General features: G+C 39.5%; 1 protein-coding gene across 2 annotated transcripts in view; it reads right to left on the bottom strand.

Moving 5' to 3' along the window:
• The window catches only part of CDH20 (cadherin 20), a 330,188-nt gene that overhangs the window by 40,990 nt on the left and 263,129 nt on the right, over window positions 1–26,069 (bottom strand). For both annotated transcript variants that reach the window (XM_044065173.1, XM_044065174.1), the window contains exon 10: window positions 11,702–11,823. In XM_044065173.1, coding sequence (XP_043921108.1) covers window positions 11,702–11,823 — 122 coding nt within the window. The remainder of the gene's footprint in view (window positions 1–11,701; window positions 11,824–26,069) is intronic.

The raw sequence follows: 26,069 nt of genomic DNA, 5'->3' as shown, positions 1-26,069 counted from the left end.
TCACAATATCAGGAGTTATTCAGAAAAAACATTATTTTCCAAAACTCATTTTAAAAATACTCAAACCTTTGTGATGCAATAAAAATGTAAGCCAATAAGACATGCTCATATATCTTTAAAGCAGATAAATCTATGCTTACTTTGTGTCAGGATGAATAAACTGTAGGTATATATCAAGACTAGAATAATCATTTGAGATACCTACCTAGTGTCTTCTTATTTTTATTATCAATGGTTAACTTAGTTTCTAGGCATGGGTTTGCATGGGTTTACCTGACAGGCTGGTGAATTTAAATGGTTGTGTTAGTTAGATGTCACCTTTTTTATATACAGACGGTTAATTTAAAACTGACCCCAGGTATATTATGCCCCAGATTTGGGATAACATGTGGGTACTTATTTGAAGTGACGGAGTTTTACCACTGTCTCAGATATTAAGCACAGTATACCTTTCATCCTCCTTGATATAAAACAAGATTACACACAGATAAGAAGTATAGTAGTACTAAACATATTTATTAACACCAGTAATGATTTAACCTGAAGTGGTCATTTTAAAAAAGGTCCACTGATGATACTGGAGATGGAGATATAAAGATAATTTAAAAACAGATTATATCCAATGCTACCTCACAGTTGCACATATGATTAAGTAAACAAGCTTTTGGACAAAGGAAGCAGGCTGTATATCCCTTCTAGACAATCTGATGGTATAACTCTCCCCACCTTTTTTCTGTCTTCCTCTCTATCTCCCAGTCATCATCATCATCATTATCATCAACCCCTTTTTCTCATTTTTCTACAAGAGTTTGGGGTGTTGCATCTACTGCCACCATTTTTCTTGATTCAGTGCCACTCTTTTACCTTTTTCATTAGTCATGCTGACTATCACAGGTCCTCTCCCACACAGTCCATCCAACCCTTTGCTGAATATCCTCATTTCCTCTTGCCTTCTTCCTGTCTGTCCTAAATCTTCTTCTCCAGACTGGTTTCTGCTTTTCTGCACATGCCCAAACTACTGTACTCTGTCCTCTTTGATGTTCTCTGGAATCAGAAATGCTACTTTGGCTTCTGCTTTGATGTTCTCATTTTTTCATCAGCCCTGCAGTGTGCATCCTACTACCAATTTCATGTACTTCATCTCTATCACTTCTAGCTTCCTTAACTGCCCTACCTTTACAGCCCAGGTCTGTGTACCATACAGTAGTACTGGTTGCATCACTGCTTTGTGTAGCATACTATTCAGATTCTTTGGCATTCTAATGTCACACAGTATTCCCAACATTTTGTGCTTGTTGGCTGTAGTCACTCTCATTCTAGTTTTGACCTCCTCATTCAGACTTTTCTTCTCCTCAGTCACCCCTCCCAGACATTTGAAGGTGTTATCCTGTTCCACTATTTTCTTACCTATCTCACGTCTCATCTTCTTCTGATTTCTCCCAGTTACTACCATCTGTTAACTCCCATTGTTCCTTCATTTTCTGTTGTAAAGTCTGATGGTGAATGATAAGCTCTGTGAACTCAATCTGTCTATTAATCTTCACCACTGTTAATGGCTTAGTCTTTTATCTGTTTGTTATATGACATCACTTCATAACTGTTTTGTATGGTAAGTCTGACTCCTCCTTACCCATCACAAAGGATCCTATAGGTTCATAACATGCATTGGTTGTACTTCAAAACATCAAAGTACACGAATGTCAAATGGCTAATGATTGACCTTGAAAGACTGAAAGCCAAAGCAAAGAAAAAACAAAACAATGATGTTTTTTGTAGTGGGGAAACCCACCTGCACACCCATGTTGGAAGCTGCTCCCCTTATACCCCTGCTAATTATATACGCCAACTCCAAGATTGTTCTAGAGTGGAGACAGGGCAAATTCTCCAATCCCCACTTTGCACAGTTTTGCACTGACTTAATACCAGCAGAAGGGATCAAATGACTTTCAATCACTTCTACCAGTGTTAAATGCATTCAGCATTATGAACGCTGGATTATATGAAGTACTGTCCATGCATCACACCAAACATCACTATCGCCAGACTAAACATGCCAAGGGTTATTAACTTATCCACATACTTTACTTACTAAGTTACTGACCATTTTTCATTTTACTACCTGGACTGTTTCTACTAGCATGACATTATTCTGTAAATTCTTCAAAATACATACAGTTCTGAAGATTTTTGTCTTACATGTACAACTGATTTCTGAACGTTAATGCATCAGTGACATATAGAGAAGCTCCTTCAGCTGTTTGATTCTAAATCCCAACCACCACTGCTTGGTTGAGCAGCAATTATCCATATAGCCCCTTGAATCTTGCAACTTCCGAAAGGGGCCACAGCTTGCACCTTACTTTTGATTATGAACACATTGACTTTGCCAATCACCCCCCCCCCCCAAGACTGAAGTAAATCACCAGGCCCTGTAACAACCCCTGAGTACTCCAGTGAAACTGAATGTCATTATTGCTCACTCTGTACCTGTCTCTTCAACTACTTCTCCACTAGCCTACTTTATTTTTCTTTTCTGCTAAGCATTTTACATTTCCTTCTAGCTTTTATTCAGATATGCATTTTAAAGCATTAATAAAATCCTATTACTGAAAAGTCTCTATAGGTCTGTGTCTATTTTCATCTCAGATGATACACGCACTCATAACATTTTATAAAGTTTGATTTTTAAAAGCCCTACAGTTGAGAGGGCCGTGCTTCATCAATGTTTTTAGTACTAAGTACAAGTCAGTCAGTATGTACAGTGATAGTCCTGTCATGTAGCTCTTAAGTGTCTATATTATAAAGTCCAAAAAATAGTGTTCACAGTGCTCTGAAAACGAACAAACCAAGAAAAAAAAAATAGCACAGTGTTGCGGTTCCACAGATGGTTTTAATATAAAAATATTATCCACAAACGTAGTTAAAATCCACAGTTGTTAAGCTCTTTCATCAAATAGTTTGACTTCATCAGAACAAAATGAAAAGTAAAATTTCAAATTTAAATACATAATTCTAATTGATTATTAATTCAAAATATCTGACATGATTGCTTGAATGTGACATTGCACTTGTTACCTGACACTTGCTCACTAAAGCAATTATAAGTCAGCACTAAAAATTAAAAGCACTACACCCTCGCTCCCCATTGGCCCTTGTTTTCAATTATAAAGGAATTCCCAATATTATTCTAGCATGTCCAAAGGTCAGTTGTCAATTTCCTCTCTGGTCCAGCTGGTGAATATGGGAATCTTGAGGCAATGTTACAACTGCCTTATGTACACAGACAACCCTCTCCTCCTCCCAACAAATTCCAACACATGTGAGAGATGCAACCATATAGCCAAACTGGAGGCTAAGCTCTCTCAACTCAGTACTGGCATAACCAGTCAGGAGGAGAAGGAAACCACACTCACTACAATTCCAGTCTCACATAGACCTACCACGACAGCAAACCAAACACATAATCACACAAAAACATACTCGGAGGCTCTAAATAAAGATCTGCCTAAGCAGCATAGACCTCCAAAGCAGACACCCAAGCAACCGCTACCCCAAAACAAAACACGTGCAGCACATATCTCACAAAGCCAGTGTGCAGAACAGTCACAGCCCTTAAGGCTAAACAACACACCTGATACACTTGTAATAGGTGACTCTATCGTCAGGCACACTGACGTCCCGCTCACCAGGCTGAACAAGGAGAAGGTCACGGTGAGCAGCCTGTCTGGCGCTAGGATCCGCCACATAACACAAGCACTCAGGTCACTCCAAGGCAAGTACAAATATGACTCAGTCATTGTCCATGCTGTTGTGAATGACCTGAGACGTACCTCCCTGGACTACATGAAAAGAGACATAGAGGAGCTCTCTGAGCATGTAGCCCAGGCTGGTATGACCCTGACCTTGAGTAGCATCTTACCCTCACCAAGAATGATGCCACAATATGAAGACAAGATGATCAATTTCAACAATTGGCTTAAGTATTGGTGTCATTCAAAGGGGATCCAATGCCTGTCAGCTTGGGATGATATGCACGACAAGCCACGAAGCTTTGCTAGGGACAGCTTGCACCTGTCACCCCTGGGCTTTCGGATATTGGCAAAGGCTCTTGCTACCCCCATAGTGCCTTTTTTAGGCAAGGCTCAAAAGACAAACCCACCTCCATAGGTATCACAAGGGATAAGAAACTAAGAGTAATGCTACTCAACGCTAGAAGTCTAAACCTCAAGATGCACGCACTCGAAACTCTCCTTAGCATGGAGAACATCGATATCTGTGCAGTAACAGAAACCTGGTTCAGGACTCCCGAGAGCACCCCAGCACTACCAGGTTATACCTCATACCATGCTTTTCGCCCCAAAACTTGGACCGAACCACAAAAGGAGGGGAGTATCGATATTCATCAAAGATACCCACACCTCCAGGTTGGTGGCAAAGTATGAAGCATCAGAGACTATCCATGTGCAACTAACAGTGGGTAAAACTGCCTTCCAGTTTATAGCCTGCTACAGACCACCCTCCCAAACCCAGGAACCCCACTCGGCCTTCCTGAGAACACTGGAAAATATGAAGGTCTCTCCGAACACCATTATATTGGGCGACTTCAACTACCCAAACATAGATTGGGAGCATTACTCTAGCTCCAACACCCTTGCCCAAAGGTTCCTAGAATTCATAAACTCAAATGCTATGGAACAACTTGTTACCACTCCCACAAGAGGGGAAAACATACTGGACCTGATCATCACCAACATGGGGACTCTATGCTCCAGACCAGAAGTGTATCCCTCACTGGTAAGATCAGACCATAAACTGATCTCACTAGATATTCACATCCTGACCCCACCCCCTGCCCAGAAAACCACAGTGAAAAACTTCTCTAAAGCAAATTTCACACTCCTCAAAACCGAGGTGGAATCCTTCAAAGCCCTCGGGCCTGTGGAAAATACGGCCCAGACCGCAGAATCCTTTATAAATGCATTCTATGAACACCTTCAGGAATGCATGGATCATGCAATCCCAAATAAAACCAAGAGCCAATCCTCCAAAGGCAGACGACCTGTCTGGTGGACCCCAGCCATAAACAAACTATACAATAGAAGGAGGAAGCTACTACATGATAGAGCAAAATCCCAAAAAGGGAAGGCATCTCTGATCAGTATTAGCAAAAACTAAGGGCACTCATAAAATCGTCAAAGGCCAGCTTCGAGAGAAAAATTGCACAGGACACTAAGGATAATCACAAGGCTTTCTTTAGTTATGTTAGGAACCTGGGTGGGAATTCCCAGATATGCTCAGAATTAGTCCAAAATGACAAAAAATACACAGATCCCACAGACATTGCCAACATCCTAGCTGACAGGTTCAGCAAACTCCCCCACCAAAAGGGCAAATATCTATCCCAGCAGAGTGCTGCCCCCCTGACATCTCAGATGCTCAGGTGGGAGCCGCCCTCTCCAAAGCAAAAAACACAGCATCAATGGGACCAGACGGTGTCCCAGGCTGCGTCCTACATGAACTCCAAGAAGAGCTAAACCCAAACATAAAACTACTGTTCAATCTCAGCCTTACTACAGGATATTTACCCAAAGAGTGGTGTACAGCAACAGTGGTCCCTCTCCACAAAGGTGGTGCCTCAACGGACCCTGAAAACTATCGCCCCATAAGCCTGACTAGCTTGGTCTGCAAAGCTATGGAAAGGATCATCATGGACCTCATAAATAAAGATATTGGGGACCTACAGACACTGGATCCTACCCAGTTTGGCTTTGTTAAGGGCAGATCCTGCCTCTTAAACCTGGTTGACTTCTTTGAAACAGTCACCAAGGCCATTGACGAAGGGAAGGTGGTCCACACAGCCTATCTGGACCTTGCAAAAGCCTTCGATACAATACCCCACTCGGGCATTATAGATAAGCTCACCAGCTTAAATATAAACCCCTATGTCACTAGATGGGTTGCAAACTGGCTGAAGGACAGAACCCACATGGTTAGAATTGCAGGAGCCATGTCAGACTCCAAACCAGTTACAAGTGGCGTCCCACAAGGCTCAGTCCTGGGATCTCTCTTGCTTGGTATATATTTCTCGGAGGTACAGGCCAACACGGAAGGACTGTGGCTGACCAAGTTTGCAGATGACTGCAAACTGGGCGCCATAATCGACTCTCCAGTCGACACAAGCATCCTCCAAAAGGGCCTCATAGAAACAGACAACTGGTGCCAGAGCCATGGCCTCAAGCTAAACGCCAAAAAGTGTATAGTCATCCCCTTTGGCAAAAACAAAGTACCCACAAATTACCGCATAGGTGGTAATCCATTAAGTACAGAAGAAGTAATTAGGGACCTGGGGACCCAAGTTGATAGCAATCTCTCATTTGACAACCACGTGGCCAAAGTGGTTAGAAAAACATTTTATATAGCCCACCTAATCATGAAGGGATTCACATCTAGATTAGGGGAGGTCATCGTGCTTCTTTACTCATCCCTCATCAGGCCCATAATCGAGTACAATGCCCCTTTTGGGATGTACCTTACCAAACACCTGCAGCAACTGGAAAGACCCCAAAAGTACCTCACCAAGAGGATCAAAGGGCTCAAACAGATGCCATATGCTGCCAGGTTAAAGAAACTCCAGCTCTACTCAGTGGCATACCACCTGCTCAGAGGTGACCTGTGCCTGACGTATAAGGCCATGTCCAACCCGGAATTAAGGGACATGCTGCACCTCAAAAAATCCAAATCCCATCAAGCTACACGCTCGAGAGACTTGAACCTCAGCACTGAAATAAATAGGACATGTTGGAGGGACAGATTCATAACCCAGAGGCTCCCTTCACTCTGGAATAAAATCCCAGTCTAGGTTAGGCAGAGTCCCTCATTGACTCTCTTCAAGAGGAATCTTGATGAGTGGATGGGAGATCGTAGGTTTATCCCGGGTATCACTTCTGTGTCACTGTTAGACAGAGGCACAGTATACTAACCTCGAAAAAGGGCATAGCAAAATTAATTTAAAATGGGTGGCGAAAGCCAAACACACTCTGGCTAGGCTTATAAATGCCCTAGGGCAGATAGCCTAGTATGAACCTATGAACCTATAAAGAACAGACATTATTAAAGGAAAACTTCAACATGCAACTAATCTTTCATCTTAACCTGATATTCCATTCAGTGCCAATGCATTATAATTACCTTTGAAGTTTATTATGCTAATTTAATTTCAAATACCTCCAAATAACCATTATGACAACTGCAAGCCATACTGATGTAATTTTGTTTTTCAGTCTCTTAATCCCCTTTTCACAATGCAGTCTGTGTCCCAAAATTTACCATGGTGTAGACATTTTTTGTTCTCTGTTTATTTACAGTGATAGGATTGTGAGTTACTGGCTTCTTATGTGGTCTGTGAAACCAATATCATTATTTGTATTGGACCAAATTAGTCTAATATGTGCTCATTTTAAACTGCTTAAAAGCATTTCAATGTCTTCAACACAAAATAGGTCAAGGTTTCTTTTTTTTAAAAAATATAATAAACAAAAACCAGCCCCTCCCCTACACATTTCGTGTCTGTGAATGTTGACAAACCACTTTAGCAGCTCTACGTATTTCTCTATGATTGGCAGTTTTCACCTCAAAGAACAAATAAGGCAAATGAGAACTGATTGTAGTTTTTCATACTCCCCAAAATTTTCAGCAGTGATCATGATAAAAACAAAACTTCATTTGCCAAAAATAAGAGTTTTAACCAGTTTGTTTATATAGTGATGCAGCTAATGTAACTTATTAATGTTTTGAGTTCTCCAGCAACTGACTCTCTGGAAAAGTTTCACTTTAGCTGTCACTAATTTATAACATTATATGGGCCTCAGCAAGAAACAGTCTTTAAAATTGTGGATGGTGACTAACTACACAAAATTGCATGCCTGGGATGTGTCATGCAGGTCCTACTTGCAACACTCTGAGATGTGAACATGGAAAAGTGGTGTCAAACAAGCAAGTGAACGTGAAGAAACTGAAAGCCAATGAAAGATTTCTGATCACATGGGCATGGACTGGTGCTGTTTTTGATCCTGTTCTGTGTACACAACACATTGATTTAAATGATTCTAAAAAGAAGGTGAAATGACCCAGTGCTCACACCGTAAAAGTTAAAGGCTGACATAATTATTTTCAAGAAATGTATTCAACCCATTTAAAACTTGAAAATCTGAGTAGAGCTTTACTGTTTGTCTTTTCATCAAACTCCTCAGATAAGAGGAGATGAGAGTCAATTCTTGATGCTCAGTCAATTGATCTGGAAGCACTGGATACCTTTCTGAACATTTCAGGTCATCTAACAATTAAATATTATCTAGTTAGAAAGCAGATCACTTAATGGACACAGGTAAGCTGTAAATATTTCATCTACCAGGCCCATGCTTACACTTATCAAGGGTATCAGAACTTGTCAGAGATTTGGGATGCATGGTTAGGCTTAAAAAGGCCCTTGTGGTCATCAGCCTAGTAAACACCTATGAACCTATATAGCATTGCCTTCCTTCAGAAAATAACCAATAAAAGTTTTTGCTTTGTCAGTTTAGTAGATCAATGTACCCATCATTGTACCTGTCTATAAATCTCCAAAACATTGTTTATTACTAAAAGAGCCACCTTTCTGTTTGCTTCTGTCCCAAATAAGGCTGTCATCTATGACTTTTGCCTTCTTCTTGCAGTCAAATTCTTTACCTGTACTAAGACCTATTCCCTCTGCACAAGTCATTCAAATTCTTCTGCTCTTGAAATATCCACTTTCACTCTCAACTGCCCTGAAGGAGCATTCTCCATGATTGTTAGGGCCATTCGTTCCAGCTGACATTTGTAAGCAGACCAGCTTATAACTTCTCAAGCTTGTACTCTTTGAACACCTTGTCAACGCACTGCTTTGATAGCTATTCTATATAAAGTAGCCGGTCTCTTCTCACTCCCTTGCTTTGGCCTAAGTTTTGTTTCTAGATTTTCATATAGCCATCTACATGCTAGATACTTCCCTTACCTCCATTGCCCAGGAAAGCTCCTTATTACACTAGGATTCTTTCTACAGATCTCTTATTCTCTACACAGTAAACAGTCATTGGTATACTGTTTCATTTTCCAGTGGTAAATGCTATTAACTATTACACTGTCTAGGAACGTTGCTCCTTATACTAGGTTTCTTTTTACATATCTCAGAACATTTATTTATTTATTTATTTTTATTTAACATTTGTTGACCGGGAATGTCCGACTAGGTTCCACAGAGCCTGTTTTCAGCGGAGGCCCGGGGAGAAATGCTCCAGATGCATGTCTTTGGAATGTGGGAGGAAACCGGAGTACCCAGAGGAAACCCACGTGAACACAGGGAGAACATGCAAACTCCACACAGAAGGCACCCCAGCCAAGAATCGAACCGGAGAACCTCTTGCTGTGAGGCGACAACATTAACCGCTGCACCAAGAATCAATGATAATACACTTTTTCATTTTCCAATACTGAATGTTTTTAAGTATTACCAGTACTTTTAATTGTTGTAAAGGATCTTCAACATTCTGTCCCACCCTCTGTTTATACTGTAATGGTTAATCTAACTCCATTTTAATATCTAAGCTAACATAGTCATATTGAATGTGTATCTGCATCCCTGCTTCTTAACAGTGTGACATTCTCTATAACCCATGAACCAACTGTACCCTGAAATTGCCGAAACAGAAAAATATTGTTATCTCTTGTCTGCCTCATTAATGAATTTATGATATTTCTAGTACATTTCATTGAATGTGTTCAAGTAAATTTATGTATAATTTTGAGCCTTTGATCCAATTCAGTGCTCAAAAAGGTCTTCTGATCAGTCTGTCTTATCTACTTAGCAAATGTTTAAATAAATAAATGTATGTGTTTGTGTGTGTGTGTGTATGTGTGTGTGTGTGTGTGTGTGTGTGTGTGTGTGTGTGTGTGTGTGTGTGTATTTATATATATATATATATATATATATATATATATATATATATATATATATATATATGTGTGTGTGTGTGTGTGTGTGTGTGTGTGTAGGACACTGGAGCAAACAGCAAGTGCCCCAACACCTAGTCGATTGACGTCATAATGTGAAAGTCGCCAATGTCTACATCTTCTGCACATGTTCTGAGGATTACCACAGAGTGGCCTAAACCAATGGCAAATGTTTTTGCAGGGGGGCAAGCTCCACTGCATACCCTGTGTGAAGGGCTATGCTCATTATATATACTAACTCTGAGATCACCAATCCTAGGAAAGTACATATTGTTGCTCTTGCACGCCTTTAACCACATGTTTGTTTTTACCAAATGGTGTCAATCTACTGGGTATTGAGGCACTTGCCATTCGTGGCAATGCCCTCCATCCATCCATACATACAAATATATATATATATATATATATATATATATATATATATATATATATATATATATATATATATATATATGTTCCCTACAACCCACTGAAGTGGCAACCTTCTGAAAACCAAAAAGCTGGTACAGCTGATCAAAAACAAGCTGATTGGACATACAGGATTTTTTTTAGTGTGAAATTGTGTTCCAGTGGGGACTGGGAAATTTGCCCCTTCCCCACTGTAGCATGATCTTCCAGCTGGTATACATAATAAGCAGGGGGTGCAAGTCACCCTGCAACAAAATAGATTTATTTTTGAATGATGATTCAAAGTAGACTGTTTTTGAGTATTTATTTTAGCTGTATGACAGCCATTCAACGTTATGAGACCTCAAACATCTGTAATAGACTATAAATGTCAATGCCCTTTTCAGTCTGGTACAAGCTTCCTCTCACTGCTGAATTTATGGCAAGCATGCACTGCATGTTAGACATCAGGCACTTTAAGTCTGCTGTTAATAAGCTTAAAAGGGAATGACATAGCTATTAAGCTTTAAAGAAAAAGTACTGCACTGAACATTATTATGTCTGTGCTGGCCATGTTAGGATAAAATAACATTTAGACACCTTTGAGTTATGAAGCTGTGTAACAATTAATGGATTCCCCACATACTGGAACCTATGTAGCAGTTAATGGAGTCCTCACACTTAATAATAATAATAATAATAATAATAATAATAATAATAATAATAATAATAATAATAACTGTGCAACTATTCAAGTGAACATACTGCATATTCTCTGCAGGTGAATTACTGTAGTCATTTTAATAAAGCTTAAAGGATTTGTGTGACCATGTCTCACTATTCTTCAAGCAACTGTGAGTTTCACTAGCATTTCTACTCTAGCATCCAAAATCAGTAGAAAGGCTTAAAGATCAGACCAATATCTTTAAAAGTCAGTTATACCTTTAATTAACAACAAATACCTGATTTAAGCATAGGCAAGTCTTACAATGTATTATCTAATGGGAAAGCATCAGGTGAATAACGTGTCACTGCTTATATTATGCAACATTTATTCTTTATCTTAAGAGAATTGTTTTCTCTATTTGTCTTGGCACCTCTAGTATTATTCATCTGTCATGTCCCAGGGCCTCTCTGAAGCCACCATAGCAAGGAACACAGGCAATAGAAGCAACCCAGTATGGTAGCATCCAAATGATAAGGAGATTTGTCTCCCTTTAGGCAAATAAAACAAGAAATCCATAAAATACAGGAGAATATATAAGATACGTAAATTAAAATTTCTTACCTGACCCGCTTTAACATTTTCGCACATATAAGCTTCATAAAATTGAGAAAACTCAGGAGGATTGTCATTCACGTCAAACACTTTAACTGTAACTGCGGCACTGCCGATCTGTGATGGGTTATCTGGGAAAAGTATGACACCAGAAAAAAATCATTACTGTGAGATCATTATAATCTGCTACGTAATTGCTAGATCCTGAATGCATCATATGTCATGGCTTGACATTATAACATCTAGTTTAATGTTTTCTATGCTAATATTTATAAAGCAAGACAGAACATTGTTAGCAATATTTAACAACCAACATAATTTGATTGCAATAACTTTTACATTCAAAATAAAATCTGCAGTTGAACATTGAAATGATAATTGTGAAGCAGTTAAATTCTAAAAAAGAAGATTGAGCTACTGTAAATAACACAGTTTATAATATAATGCTCAGCCTAAATTTTGAAACTCTTTGACTGTATAAGCCCCTTAATGAATAAAACGCCTTAGGTCACTTATTCAAGGATGCACTTTTGCTTAGTGTATCGAGCAAAATAGAATAGTAATTGGTTTCTAGATAGTCTTGGAAGCTCAACACCACAAATTGTAATTCATGACTGTCTATAAGTCTCAGAAAAATATCATCTACTTTTGGAATATTTGCTGCTAACATCTTGCAAAGGATAAAAAAACAGAGGCCTTACATGCCAGCAACAAAAACATCAATGCAATGGCAGGTGACAAAGGGGATATGGTGTGGCTTAATTCATGGTCAGAAGTAAAAATAAAAAGGATTAATGCCAAAAAAGTAAGGCCATTCTGAATGAGTCTGGAAACATACATCTCAGATATTTTTGTTAGGTGAGTTTAGTTATATGTTATAGAAAAGGACCTTGGATACTTAAAACCTGAAAAATTAAACTATTCAGTTAATTGCAGAAGCACAGCATTAATATTCAATATCAGAGTAATAGATTGATGACTCCTTCATGAACACTGATGGGATTGTGTAAAAACCTGCTACTGATATTTTAGCAAGAAGTGCAATATGCTGTGAAATGTCCAAAACTGTATAAAACTTGCAAGTGAGATTTTTGGTGAAGGGCAGTAAATAAGTAAAATGTGCCAGCACTGTGGGATGGGGGCTAAACCACTGATTACTATGTAGGGAACTCAAGTTTGATTATCAGCTTGGGAATTTGAGGCACTAGCAGGGAAGATGGTCATACCTGCCCTGGGGGGGGCATGTGCATGGCAGCAAACAATCCTATTGGAGCGACCTGACAGACACTGCTGAAAACCATCATGTAGTGCTTCCTGCATGTGGATAGGCCAACTTGCTGACATCAACTCCTTGTTGAAGGTCTACCCACTGCACACCCCACCCATGAGGTATTAGCAAAGCACATGTATGTTGAAACAGGTTAAAATAGAAAATCCACCTGACAGCAATATGACAATGCAGTGGAATGCCTTGATCTCCTGACTGACCCAGAGAAGGGCATAAAGTAAATCTGGGAGTAGGCAGGAAAGCCCAGTAGCCTCAGTGAATAAAAAGAGGCATCAGTGGCAGTAGATGGCCAGCTGTGAGGTGCAGTAGATGAAAAAAATAAAAACACGCAAAAGTAAAATGTGTGAAAAAATATATGAAAAAGACTGAGAATGCACAGGGCAAAAATTGTTTTGACTTTAGATAGTACAGTTGTACAGTTGTATATACTTACCATAAATGTAGATGTTCGAGTGTATTCACTGTGTTACAGTCATCACACTTCGGTTATCTGCCTGCAGTTAGCCCTCAGTCGGCCCAAATACCAGATACTTAGTATTTCTGTGTCGGTTGATGTCATTCCAGAACTGATGTCAGGTCATCCCCAATGGGGTACTTAGCTTTAGAAGACTTCAGGATGATTCAATTCAGAAATGAAAACTCAGGTAACGGCCGACCAGCACTCGTGTGAACTGCTTCAGCTTCGGGCTCCTCGACAAGAAAGACTAGTGTAATGGCATCAGCTGCCTGTTTTTATACCCCTGATGACCTGACGTCAGTCCTGGAGCAACAGCAACCGACGCAGAAATACTAAGTCTCTGGTATTTGGGCCGACTGAGGGCTACCTGCAGGCAGATAACCCAAGTGTGATGACTGCAACAGTGAAACATGAAGAACATCTGTAGCTACCTGTAAAAGTGTGACCTGTGAAAGAAACAGGCACACACACACACACACACACACACACACACACACACACACACACACACACACACACACACACATGCAGTGAAGCTTTGTGGGCTATAGCCTGCTATTTAAAGCATTAAGTCGAGTAGCAGAAACAGTACTTTCCAAATACCTAGGGCATTGTATCATTCAACTGAGGTCTACTGTTTTAATTCAACTTTTAGTGACAAGGGAAGTATGATATATATATTCTGACTCATTGTGGGGGAAAACATGGGTGAATCACATGCTGTATCACCACTTCAAGGTGTGGAATTATCTTGGACTACTATCCGTGGGTCAGGTGGAACAACTGTTTTGCTGGTTATCGTAGCTCACAGTTTACATTGTTGTTAGTCTTTACTTAGTTTTGCTTGGATATGCTTGCCTCAGGATTGCACATCATTTTTGAAAGATTTGGTTACTTTTTGTATTAATGACTTTGCCTGTTATATTGTGCAGTTATAGACAGTGGTACATATAGCCAAGTAATACTTTAGCCAGACGTTAATTAGAAATAGATACAATAGCCAATGTTTTCTGGAAAACATATATTTGATAAAGCAGTTCAGTCTCCTCTTTTATCTTTTCCTTGTACAAAATTGTACCCAAGATATTTAGTTTTTCAAAATATATTACTCAGTTTTGTTTGAGTAAACAAATCTACTCATTTAACTGTAAAAGCTTATGGCTGTTTATTTAATTATTGACATAAGGGTACTGTTATAAGTTGATTTAGGTCTACTGGCATCCATCTCTTGAAAGACAAAATGATTGGTCATCTAAATTACCATCAGTTTTTACATTTCATTGAACAAATTTTCTAATAGTGGTATAGCAGTTGGTAATTGTTTGTGTGCCAGGTGGTTTTTGGCTGATGGTAGTAACTACCATAAAGCAAAAATGGTTTGTAGTACGGGAGAGTATTACTAGGTCCTCATGAAAGTTATTATGAATGTGGGACTGTAATAATTTACTCACATAATAGTAATCGTTGGTAAGCTGACACTGTAAGGCAATGAGCTCAGAGAGAGGTATAGGAGGGCCTGGGAAGCCAATATTCAGAACTTTGCTGTGCAGTTGTTAGTGAGTCTTAACTGGGAGTAGCTGGTGTGGACCATATCCCAAGGTAGCAATATTTATTTTGCAAGATGGTGTTGATGCTGACTGTCACATATTTATTTATACTGATTTATATTCATATTTCATTTATATTTTATTTTGTTTGCCATTGTTCTCCATATTTATTGGAGCAGTGGTGAAGATTGAATGATTGTATGTACACTTACTGATATCAGAACTTGTCAAAAGTCAGCCCTTAAAATTAACAGTAGAATGAAGCATTTCTTCAGGGGGATATGCCCTTTTATCCCCCCTTGAGAGGTTTCAACCTCCATTTCTCTCTTTACGTATATATACCGACTCTGAGAACATACTAACTAGGGAGACAGAGGTTGACTGAAAAAGTGTTATGATCTCGATGAATGCAGCTGCCAATGAACTCTAATGTATCCAAGTGTGGATTCAGACTGTCTCATCAATGGCTGTACTTTTCAAGATCACTACTCATTCAAAGTCATCCCCAAAAAATTCACATTAGTATATTGCATGCAAGCAAAAATACATCTAGGAGCGAAACAGGCTAATAACTGTGATGAAGTCTGAGAATAGCATGCAGTTACAGGGCCCCTACATTCAATAGCTTCAGTAGGCCCAAACAAACAAGCATGATTATCCATGGAATATATAGCAAATCTAACACAGACACTGAGTGAGCTCAACATGTACTTACTGCAATATGATATACATGCAAAGCATATAACGTATGTTCTGTCAACAAAGAGAGAAATACTAGTATTAATTTGGGTGGAGCAAGACTCCAAAAAGTAAGCAGAAAAACTTTTCTTTACCACAAGATGGGCAAGTAAGGGTGAATGTTACTGAAAGTAATGGCATCTTTAGAATCAGAATATAGTATTAAGGAATGATGGCACAGACTTGTGAGGGACTTGAACAGTGTACTGGAGACAAAACAGTGCCTACATGCAGGAGGAGGAATATGAAGCTACAAATGATGGATTGTAAGCCTTATCTATTGCACTGGATTTCTAAGTGCTCAGAAATATTCTGGTAGCAGACTGCATTGATGTGCATTATTCTAACTTTCTCATGTAGGTATCAACATTTTTATGGAAATCAAATGGACAGAAAAAATCAGCAGATCAATTTTTCCATTTCATAGAATTTTGCCTCAGACCTTTGTTCTCTCCATTGTAGAATTTGTGTTTTATTTTACTGAAAGCCATTGAAGATTGCAATCACTTAATAATGCTAAACATTAGAGTTCCAGAGTTTGTGTTCTTCAGAAAATGCATGATAATGCAAATCATATTGTTCTATTAATGTTAAAAGGCAAATAAGATTATTACTTTAAACATGTCCTTGGTTTTGGTCCTTTGTGACTCATTACACCTGACTTTATCACTGATTGCTGAGCTAAGAGATTGAGAGATATGTTGGTAGGCAAGCGGATCCCTGAGAGGTGCAAGACACACAGTCAACAGTTGCAGCCTTAGTAACTGGTGCAATGAGTATCCATGAAGTATGAATTTCTCATGACTGACTCAATCCCCAGCTGTTTAACTAGTCACCTTTCACAGGCATAGTTTCAGCATATTATATGTCAAATAATAGTGGGGAAACTTACTGTCCCACTGAAATCTATTTGCCTTTTGTTGCACATTTGGAAAACACAATCAAGCATTTGTCTAAATTCACATGGCCATAACGCATATCAGAGAAAATGTTGATCTGTAGTATGTTAAATACACAAATTCTACACACCAGCAAAGATGCCTCCTCTATTAAAACAAAACCAGTTCAGTAGGATGCAGGATACAGAGTGCTATTGCTGGTCAAAAAAAGGAGCCAGAACTTCATCTGAAAGGTACAACACTGCCTCCTTGTATCTCAAAGTGATTGAATCATATGAAACAGATATGCAACAAGATGCCTGTACAACCCACAAAATAAAATTCTGCTGAATTACTTTAGTAAGACCCAGGCACTAAAGGAAGTCTATACCTTTCAGGATGGATTATAATGCCATACTGGCTGACCCTGACAATTATGGTAAACAATAAAAAATGTCAGCATTTAACTATTAACTAAAAGGATGTATTCAATGGGGGGGGGGGGGGTCAAAGCATTAGGGGCACATGACAACAGTGTTACCAATTCTTACATCCAAGTAATCCCTATTCTGTGTGAAAAATCCAAATGGAAACAACTAATGAAAGAAGAAAAGATTTAAATCACTTTTTTAAGTAAGTAATCATTATCTGTAATGAAAGCAAATGAGTAAAACCTGTTGTTTCTTTAGTGCAACAACACATGCTCGAGCGTGTTTTTTATTTATTAATCTTTCAGACATTCCTAACTGCAGGTATTTCCCCATGCTGCTTGTTAAGTGCATTAGCATTTATGAGTTTTGCTCACATGTGGTTGTCACATACCAATAATCTGCTAATTTGTTATTCAATGAGTCAATTAACATTTAATGCAACGAAAATCATTCTAATGCCTTGCATGTATTTCCTTCACAGCAGTTAAGTTAAAAAAAATGCAAGCTAGAAATAATGGAAAACTTGAATGCTGTGTTATTTGTCAGAGCACAGTTGTTTTCATATTAGATCATCCTGTGAAATTTTATAAGGCAATTAAAGTTGCTAATCATCTTAAGAAGGCATAACAAGCTAAAGCAGAGATCAGCTTGTATCATATTTAAAGTAATCAAAGACAACATAGATTTATACACTTTAATTCAATAAAATTATGTACTGCATTCTCTACTCAATGATAAGATATTGCAGTTTAGACTTATTTAACAGGGAGGAATTCCTGCAAGTAAGGGATTGTTCTGTAGGCTTAAAACTGTGTAATACAGGACAATTTTATTACTGATTTTTTGCTGTAAGCTTCTGACTCAACAACCAAATATTTTAGGTAGAATGTATCTGGGATGATACACAATGAATGCCTGATACCTGAAGATCAGTTAAGATCAGAAGAAAATGTCATGTTTTGTATAAGACTCTGGTAGTTGCTTCTGAAAAAAATGTAATGTGTTTCTACCTCGATAATAAAATTGTTCAATGACTGGCCATTAACATTCAAAAACAAGCACGCTGATTGCTCAGCCCAACTAGCATGCCCGTTGTAAATCGAGCATATACCAATGGAAAAAAGTCTGGTCGCCTGGACTTTCTTTTATTTATATATGCTATGAAAATGAAAACAAGTAGCAGAATCTGAAGGACCAAAGGTGGAAAAAGAAAAATGAACACTTAAAACTTTAAAAACAATAATCCACCAGTGGAAGCAGACAATCAGCTCCAGACAGGAAGTTGAACACGGTGTGTTTTTTTTGTATTATCACTGTGTTCGACTTCCTGTCTGGAGTTGGTTGTTTGCCTTCGTTGGTGGATTATCTCTACTGTTTTTATTTAAAAAAAAAATAAGGTTTTAAAAATGGGAGACTTCAAAAGAATGAGACAGACAGGGTGGAGAAAAACATTATGTTATAGAAAACTAGAGAAATGTACCTGACTATCCTTATATTTTTTCTATCATGTCTCTCCAATATGTTGAAAGTTTCCCAATTTCATTTTTATTTTTAATTTAAAAAAAACAAAAAAAACAACAGAGAGCTTCCTTTCTTCATTGCTTCTTTTACGCAGTACTGATTTACTGGGTAAGCATGGGAACGAAAGCCCCATTTGCATGTGTGGTACATCAAGAAAACCCAGGATACCAGTGAAAAATGCGGAAGAGCAGCAAACCGCCCTTATACAACGACATTATTTAAGAAAAGTAAGTAACTTTTTCTCTTAAATAATGTTATTGTATAATAGCAGTAACTTATGTCTGGGTATGAGTAATGATGGATTTGCCCACACCCAGCCACGGGTCACTGCTATATTAGTTCATTTTTTTGCAAAACATTAATGCAATTATGATCTCCGCACTTTGATAAAGAACTGTATCAAAGAAAAGTTCAGTGCAAAAGAAAACAGTTTTCTTCTCTTTTATCGCATTTGCAAGTCTTCACTTTGACTCCTTTCAAAAGCCATTCTGTGTACAAGTGGAATAATGTGCATTTCATAAACAAGATAAATGGTGAGTAAAAGGTGACTCAAAGGTAAATGTTTTATTCTTTTGTATGACTGCTAAATTACAGTTAACAAGTCCAATAAGCTGGTCACATTAACATACATCAGCAGCAAATTCTTGAATAAATTGCCTACATGTAAAAATGCTGATTTGAACTGCACAGATGCATCAGCTGAAATGACAATGATTTTTGCTGCAAGGAGTTAAAGCCTACTAAGAGATCTCACTTATGATTTCCTGGACGTGATGTTTGATATTGATATATATGACTATCTGTTTGTAGGTGAACAATAAAACAAAATCATGTGACATCCTGGATACAAGGAACTAATGGTACTGAACCTAGACTGGTCTATACATTGTAACTTACATTACACCAATAGTGCAATTTAATAAAATAAACATTGTAGACTTCTACTATAAACAAAGGGCATCGATGGCTCATCAACATCCCTTCAAAATTTTAAGGATACATTTTCAAAGAATGTATACATAGCACTGAAACAGCTCAGTCTTTTGGGTGTCTGTTGAATGTTAAAGGACAGTAACTGCAATTATTGAAGCTGAAAAAAAGTGCAAAAGTACAGTTTTGTACCTACCATAAATGTAGATGTTCGAGTGTCTTCACTGCTGCAGTCATTACACTTGGGTTATCCTGCCGTCAGGCGGTCCCGCAGTCGGCCAGAGTTCCAAAGTCTTGGTCCGGCGTCGATTGCTGTCACTCCTTCCCTGACGTCAGTGTGCTGGGGGTATATAAGATGCAGCCGACGCCATTTTCTTCAGTTTTTCTTGCCCCAGATGTCAGGTGCCCCCAAATAGGTAGGCAATACATATTGCTAAAAAAGCATACATGAAAAATAAAACCAAAAAGTTCAGCTACCAGCAAATACACCACATAGGTAGTATAGGGTAGAAAAGTGTAGATAAGTCCTAGCTAAGAAAGAGGGGATGGAGGGAAGGTAACCTGGACTGCAGCAGTGAAGGCACTCGAACATCTACATTTATGGTAGGTACAAAACTGTACTATGTTCATCATGTTTCACTCCTGCAGTCATTACACTTGGGTTGAATCCCAAAGCTGAGTCAGGGTGGCTGGTTCTAGAGAGGATTTGGTGTGGCTATGAGGCCCTGCAGCACTGCAGTGGCAAAGCCTGCTCTGGATCTGGAGTAAAGAGGCAAGTGGTAATACTTGGCAAAGGTGTGCACTGAACTCCAAGTTGCAGCTTCCAAAATGTCCTTGGTAGGTGCTCCTCTAAGATAGGCAGTAGAAGTTACAGTTGCCCTGGTAGAATGTGGTCTAATGTTAGATGGTACAGGCTTCTCATGCTGTGTGTAGCAGAACCGGATACAGTGTCCTATCCACTTTGAGATGGTCTGCTTTGAAATAGCCTTTCCCTGTGATCTTGCAGCATAGGATACAAATAATTGCTCAGTTTTCCTGAAAGCTTTTGCTTTGTCCAAGTAGAAGCATAATTGTCTGTGTATGTCCAAGGAATGTAGAATTCTCTCCCCTTTATTCTGGGGGTTTGGATAAAATGTTGGCAAGTGAACAGTTTGGTTAAGAGCCACACTGGATACCACCTTAGGCATAAATGAAGGGTTTGTTCTTAAGGAAACCCTGTCTTGGTGAAAAATGATGAAGGGCTCCACTGCCATTAGTGCCTGTAGTTCTGAAACTCTTTGTGCTGAGGTTATTGCCAGTAGCAGAGCAGTTTTCCATGATATATATTTTATTTCTGCTGTATTGGCTGGCTCAAAAGGAGGTAAAGTGAGTTTTTCCAAGACAAAGTTGAGGTCCCAAGTAGGTGCTGGTGCTCTCCAGGGCAGTCTTATGTTTTTAGCCCCTCTGAGGTACTGCTTTAGCAATGGATGAGATAAAATAGGAGGGTCTGTGTTGTAATGAGCTGAGATGGCAGAAGCATGGATCTTAATGGATGAGAAGGGTAGCCCTTTGTCCAGCATCTCAGTTAAGTATTGTAGTATCTGAGGAATGTTAGGGACAAGAGAGTCAAGGCTTTGAGCCTGGTTCCAGGCACAGAATCTCTTCCACTTTTCTGAATAAGATTTCCTGGTGCTAGGCCTCCTGACCTCCAAAATGACATCCATAACAGCTTTAGAGAGAGGTGTTGCCTGTTTGGCTAATGAATATGCCATGCAGCCAGGGATAAGGTTTTGAACTGACTGTGCAGGATCTGATTGTTTTGTTGAGTTAGAAGGTGTGGAATTTGAGGCAAAATCCAAGGTGGGCCTTGAGATAAGTTCTTTAAGATTGGGTACCAATGTTGGTGTGGCCAGTCTGGAGCAATCAGAATCATCTGTGGTTTTTCTTGTCTGGCTTTTAGGAGAACCTTCGAAAGGAGAGGCAGAGGAGGGAAGGCATAAATGTGTAGGCCTGTCCAGCTGAACGAAAGAGCATCCACTTTCCATGCTTGTGTGTGATTGTGATAAGTCCTTGTGCAGAATTTTTGTAGTTGGCAGTTCAGTGGGGAGGCAAAGAGATTTATGTCCGGGCAACCCCATGTTTGCATTATCATGCTGAAAACTTGTGGATTTAATTTCCACTTGTGAGGATCCATGATGTTTCTGCTTAGTTCGTCTGCCAGAGTATTTTTCTTTCCTGGCAGGAATTGTGCTTGCAGATGAACTTGATAAGTTTTGTTCCACAAGGTCATGGCTTGTCTGCATAGGGGGTAAGAATGAGTGCCCCCTTGCTTGTTTATGTACCACATTACTGTGGTGTTGTCTGTCTTTAAAAGTAATTGTCCTGGATGCAGAAGGTCCTTGAAAGCTGTTAGGGCATTTTGTACAGCCAACATCTCTTTTTGATTGATGTATAGATGCAGTTGGTCTGTGGTCCATTTGCCCTGAATACATTTTCCTGCCATGTGTGCTTCCCAGGCGTAATCCGAAGCATCTGTTGTTAGAGTCTGCCTGGCTGTGGGTAGAGTGAAAGGCTGACCCTTGTTGAGGTGACATGCCTGTGCCCACCATTGAAACTCCTGTAGCAGGCAGGGAATTAGTGGTATTTCTGTTTCCAAGCTGTGTAAGTGTTGAGTCCAAACACTTTTTTGGTACAATTGTAATTTCCTCATATGCAGTCTGACATATGGAATTAGAAGTATGCAGGATGCCATGTATCCCAAGGCCTGCAGAATTTTTCTTGCAGGGAGTTGGGACTTTGCTGCCATCAATTGAAAATACTGAGTTAGTTGTCCTTGTTTGTCTGGCGTGAGGTAAGCCATCTGGGCCGTTGTATTTAAGCTGGCACCCAGGAATATTATCTCTTGTGAGGGCACTAGTTTTAATTTCTTTTTGTTTACTGTGTACCCTAGGCAACTTAATAACATTTTTACAAATGCCAGATGCTTTAGAAGAATGTCCTTGCTCTCTGCTTGAATCAGGCAGTCGTCCAGGTATGGATATATTTGAATTCCTTTTTGTCTGCAAAATGCAATTACTGGTGCCAGGCACTTTGTGAAGACCCTGGGCGCAGTAGATAAGCCAAAGGGCAGTGCAGAGAATTGGTAGTGCATTGAACCAGCTATGAATCTGAGGTATCTTCTGCAATTTTGTCTGATAGGGACATGCAGGTATGCCTCTTTGAGGTCCAAAGTAACAAGCCAAGTTTTCTTGCCCAACATGGAAAGGAGCTGCTGTAGTGTCAACATTTTGAACTTCGGAACATCCAGATAAGTATTTAGAGTGGAAAGGTCTAGAATGCATCTCCAGGCTTTGTTCTTTCTGGGTACCAGGAACAGTCTTGAGTAAAAACATTGTCCTTGTTCCTACTGAGGTACTTTTTGAATAGCTCTCATGCCCATGAGGGCTGTAATTTGTTTTTGTGCCTCTGCCCATTGATTCTGTGGCAGGTCTGGCATTCCTTTTAACCTTGGTAAAGTGTGAAAGTGGAACCTGTAACATTGAGACACAATATTCAGCACTTATTTGTCCTGGGTGATTGTCAGTTTTGTGAAAAAAGTGCTAGTTTCCCCCTAAGGGAGCTGCCAACAGGGTAGAGTTTGGCATTGGAAGGCGAAAGTCATTGAGATTGTTTCCTGTAAGGTTGTGACTTGTCCTCACCTCCTTTGGGAGTTGAAGCATCCCACTGTCGTGGTCAGTAAGATCCTTGGGGCTGAGATCTGCCTCTTGGGCATCTGTATCTGCCTTTTTGTGGTCTGCCTGACACTGGAAAGGACCAATTTTTAGTAGGCCAATTTCTGCTAAATCTTGGTGGCTATACCTGTAAGAAATTCTTTACTGTTTGCATAGATTTTGCCTTATCCTCCATTTTCTTTAAAACTTCCTCAGCTTTAACACCAAATAAAATATCTTGCTGTAAAGGAGCATCTAATAATTTCACCTTGACATGATCTGGTAAGGTTTGTTCCTTTAACCAAGCATGCCTTCGAATCACAGATCCTGTAACTTCTGCTCTACAAAAAGCTTCTAATGAATCAAAACCACACAGCAAAGTATGTTTTCCCACTTGCTCAGCTGCATGCAATAAATCCTGCATTTCCTTAAAATCAGGTTGTTCTGCACTTGTACTCATTTTCTGTTTTAACTGAGACAGTAAATATTGTTGATATTTAAGCATGTGAAACTGGCAGTTTAAAGCCCTCACTGCTAAAGTTGCAGAGGTGTAAACTTTCTTCCCCCATCTGTCTAATGCTCTGGAATTCCTGTCCGAGGGAACTGGAGTTTTAGCTGTGGAGGACTTTACCCCTTTAGGACCCTGGGAAATAGTTTCTGGGTCAGCAGCAGGGTTTTTATAAAGAAATTTGTGTGAGTCAGGGACACTGTAGTACCTGTCTGGCTTGACTGGAGCAGGGGGTAAAGAATCTGGATTTAAACTAGATTCAGAGAACACATCGTCCACAATATCCAACACTGGCGGAATTTCAAGGGACCTGTGTTGAGGCAATAAAAGAAAATCTCTGAGCCTTTTCTTGGACTCTGAGTAATCCTGGCCCTCCCAGTGGAAATGCTCCCTCATGGTGTGCAAAGTTTCCCCAAAAGAGTAATCCTCAGGAGGAGAGGCTGAAGGAATAGATTCTTCAGCATCAGTGTCCTCATAGGGGGGTAAGGAATATCCCTGGTCTGAAGAGGAGTCAGAATATACAGAAATCTGGTCAGAGGAATCATAGTCTGTATCCTGCCTAGGCCTTTTATCAGGAGGGGGATGGGTACCTCTGATCAGAGCAATTAAGTCTTCGGCCATTTTGAGCATCTGCTTTTTAGGCATGGAGGCCTGTCCAGGTGAATTCTGCACTTGCTTCTTTGTCTTTAAAGTTGGTTTAGACTTGGCTGTAGATGCAATGGTAAGTTGAGTAGGTCTGAAAACACCCTCAGAAGCCGAAGCCTGCTCAGCGGCTCCGGACCAATCTGAAGTGTTAGTCTCCATAGGCCCAACACCTTGAGTATCCAGAGGCCTAGGCAACTCCACATGGGAGTCGGTTGCAGCCTGTGGCTCTGAGGTAGCGGGTGTCAGGGGCTGTGAAAGTGCCTCAATGAGAACCGGCGAACCGGCGACTGGCCTAGAAGAGGCTTCATCATCAGTTTTGGGCCTCAGATGCCTGTCCTTATCCTTATCTTTGTGTTTTTTGTGAATTCCGGTTGTCGGTTGTTCCGACGGCATGGTATAATTAAACCTTCGGCCAAAATAATAGCGTGCAAAATCAAACCGACATTTAATAGTGCGTTTGTTAAATCTAGCACAAAACTGACAACTAGTGACGTCGTGATCTGGGCCTAGGCATGGAATACAGTAAGAATGAAAATCCTTATGAGGTATTTGCTTCCCACAAGAAATACAGTTATTAACTTTTACTGACATCGGTCTTAGGCAAGAAAAAGTTTCCCCAATGAGGTACTTAGCTTTATTGAAGACTTCGGATCTGAAATCAAATTAGAAATCTCAGGAGTCGGCCGACTGGCACTTGCGAACTGCTTTTGCTTTGGGCGCCGCGCGGCAAGAAAGACTGAAGAAAATGGCGTCTGCTGCATCTTATATACCCCTGACGCACTGATGTCAGGGAAGAAGCGACAGCAACCGACGCCGGACCAAGACTTTGGAACTCTGGCCGACTGCGGGACCGCCTGACGGCAGGATAACTCAAGTGTAATGACTGCAGCAGTGAAACATGATGAACATCAGAATATTTGCTAACTGCAAGACTGCAGTACTCCCCTTGCTTGGTGGGACAGTGACATTGGAGTTTAAAAAAAAAAAAAAAATATATATATATATATATATATATATATTTATACATTTATACATACATACATACATATACAGAAACATATATATATATATATATATATATATATATATATATATATATATATATATATATACACATACACACACACACGCGCGTGCACATCACACGCACTCATGCACAGACACACACACACACACACACACACACACACACACACATATATATATATATATATATATATATATATATATATATATATATTAATAGAGAGACAGAGAGATACTTATCAGGGATGATGGGCTCAGATCCCCATGTCAAGGGTTACTGAACTCTCACAAAGCAAATTGAAAAGTATAACAGTGAATTTTAGAGTTTGCTGCTGTTCTAGCTGACTTACACTTTAGTTTTTAGAGTGGGAGGACTTACAGTCTTGTGTTTTGCAATTCTGATACAGAGCCTAATCTTTGCTATTATAACATGATATATAATCATTCTATTTAGTGGGCTTTATGGTTAATCAATCAGACCTGGATACATTGCATTTCATTATGAATTAAAGAGTCACCACTGATGCTTCAGAAGGCACATACATTAACTGCTCATCAATGGAATGATCATCAACATTAGAAAGATAACCTGAACATGAAATGAAATGCGATTTACATAACAGAAGTACTGGAACAACACTCTGGAAGGGTCTGGGTGGTTATGCTTTAAACAAAAAGTACAAAGGCACTGAAGGAGCCAGGAAGACAGGACTATGAAA

The sequence above is a fragment of the Protopterus annectens genome, chromosome 3.part0, assembly GCF_019279795.1.
Source record: "Protopterus annectens isolate FY-2018-M chromosome 3.part0, PAN1.0, whole genome shotgun sequence".
In the NCBI taxonomy this organism is placed as follows: domain Eukaryota; kingdom Metazoa; phylum Chordata; order Ceratodontiformes; family Protopteridae; genus Protopterus; species Protopterus annectens.
The sequence above is the reverse complement of the archived record's forward strand: the minus strand, read 5'-3'. Positions and strand labels throughout refer to the sequence as shown.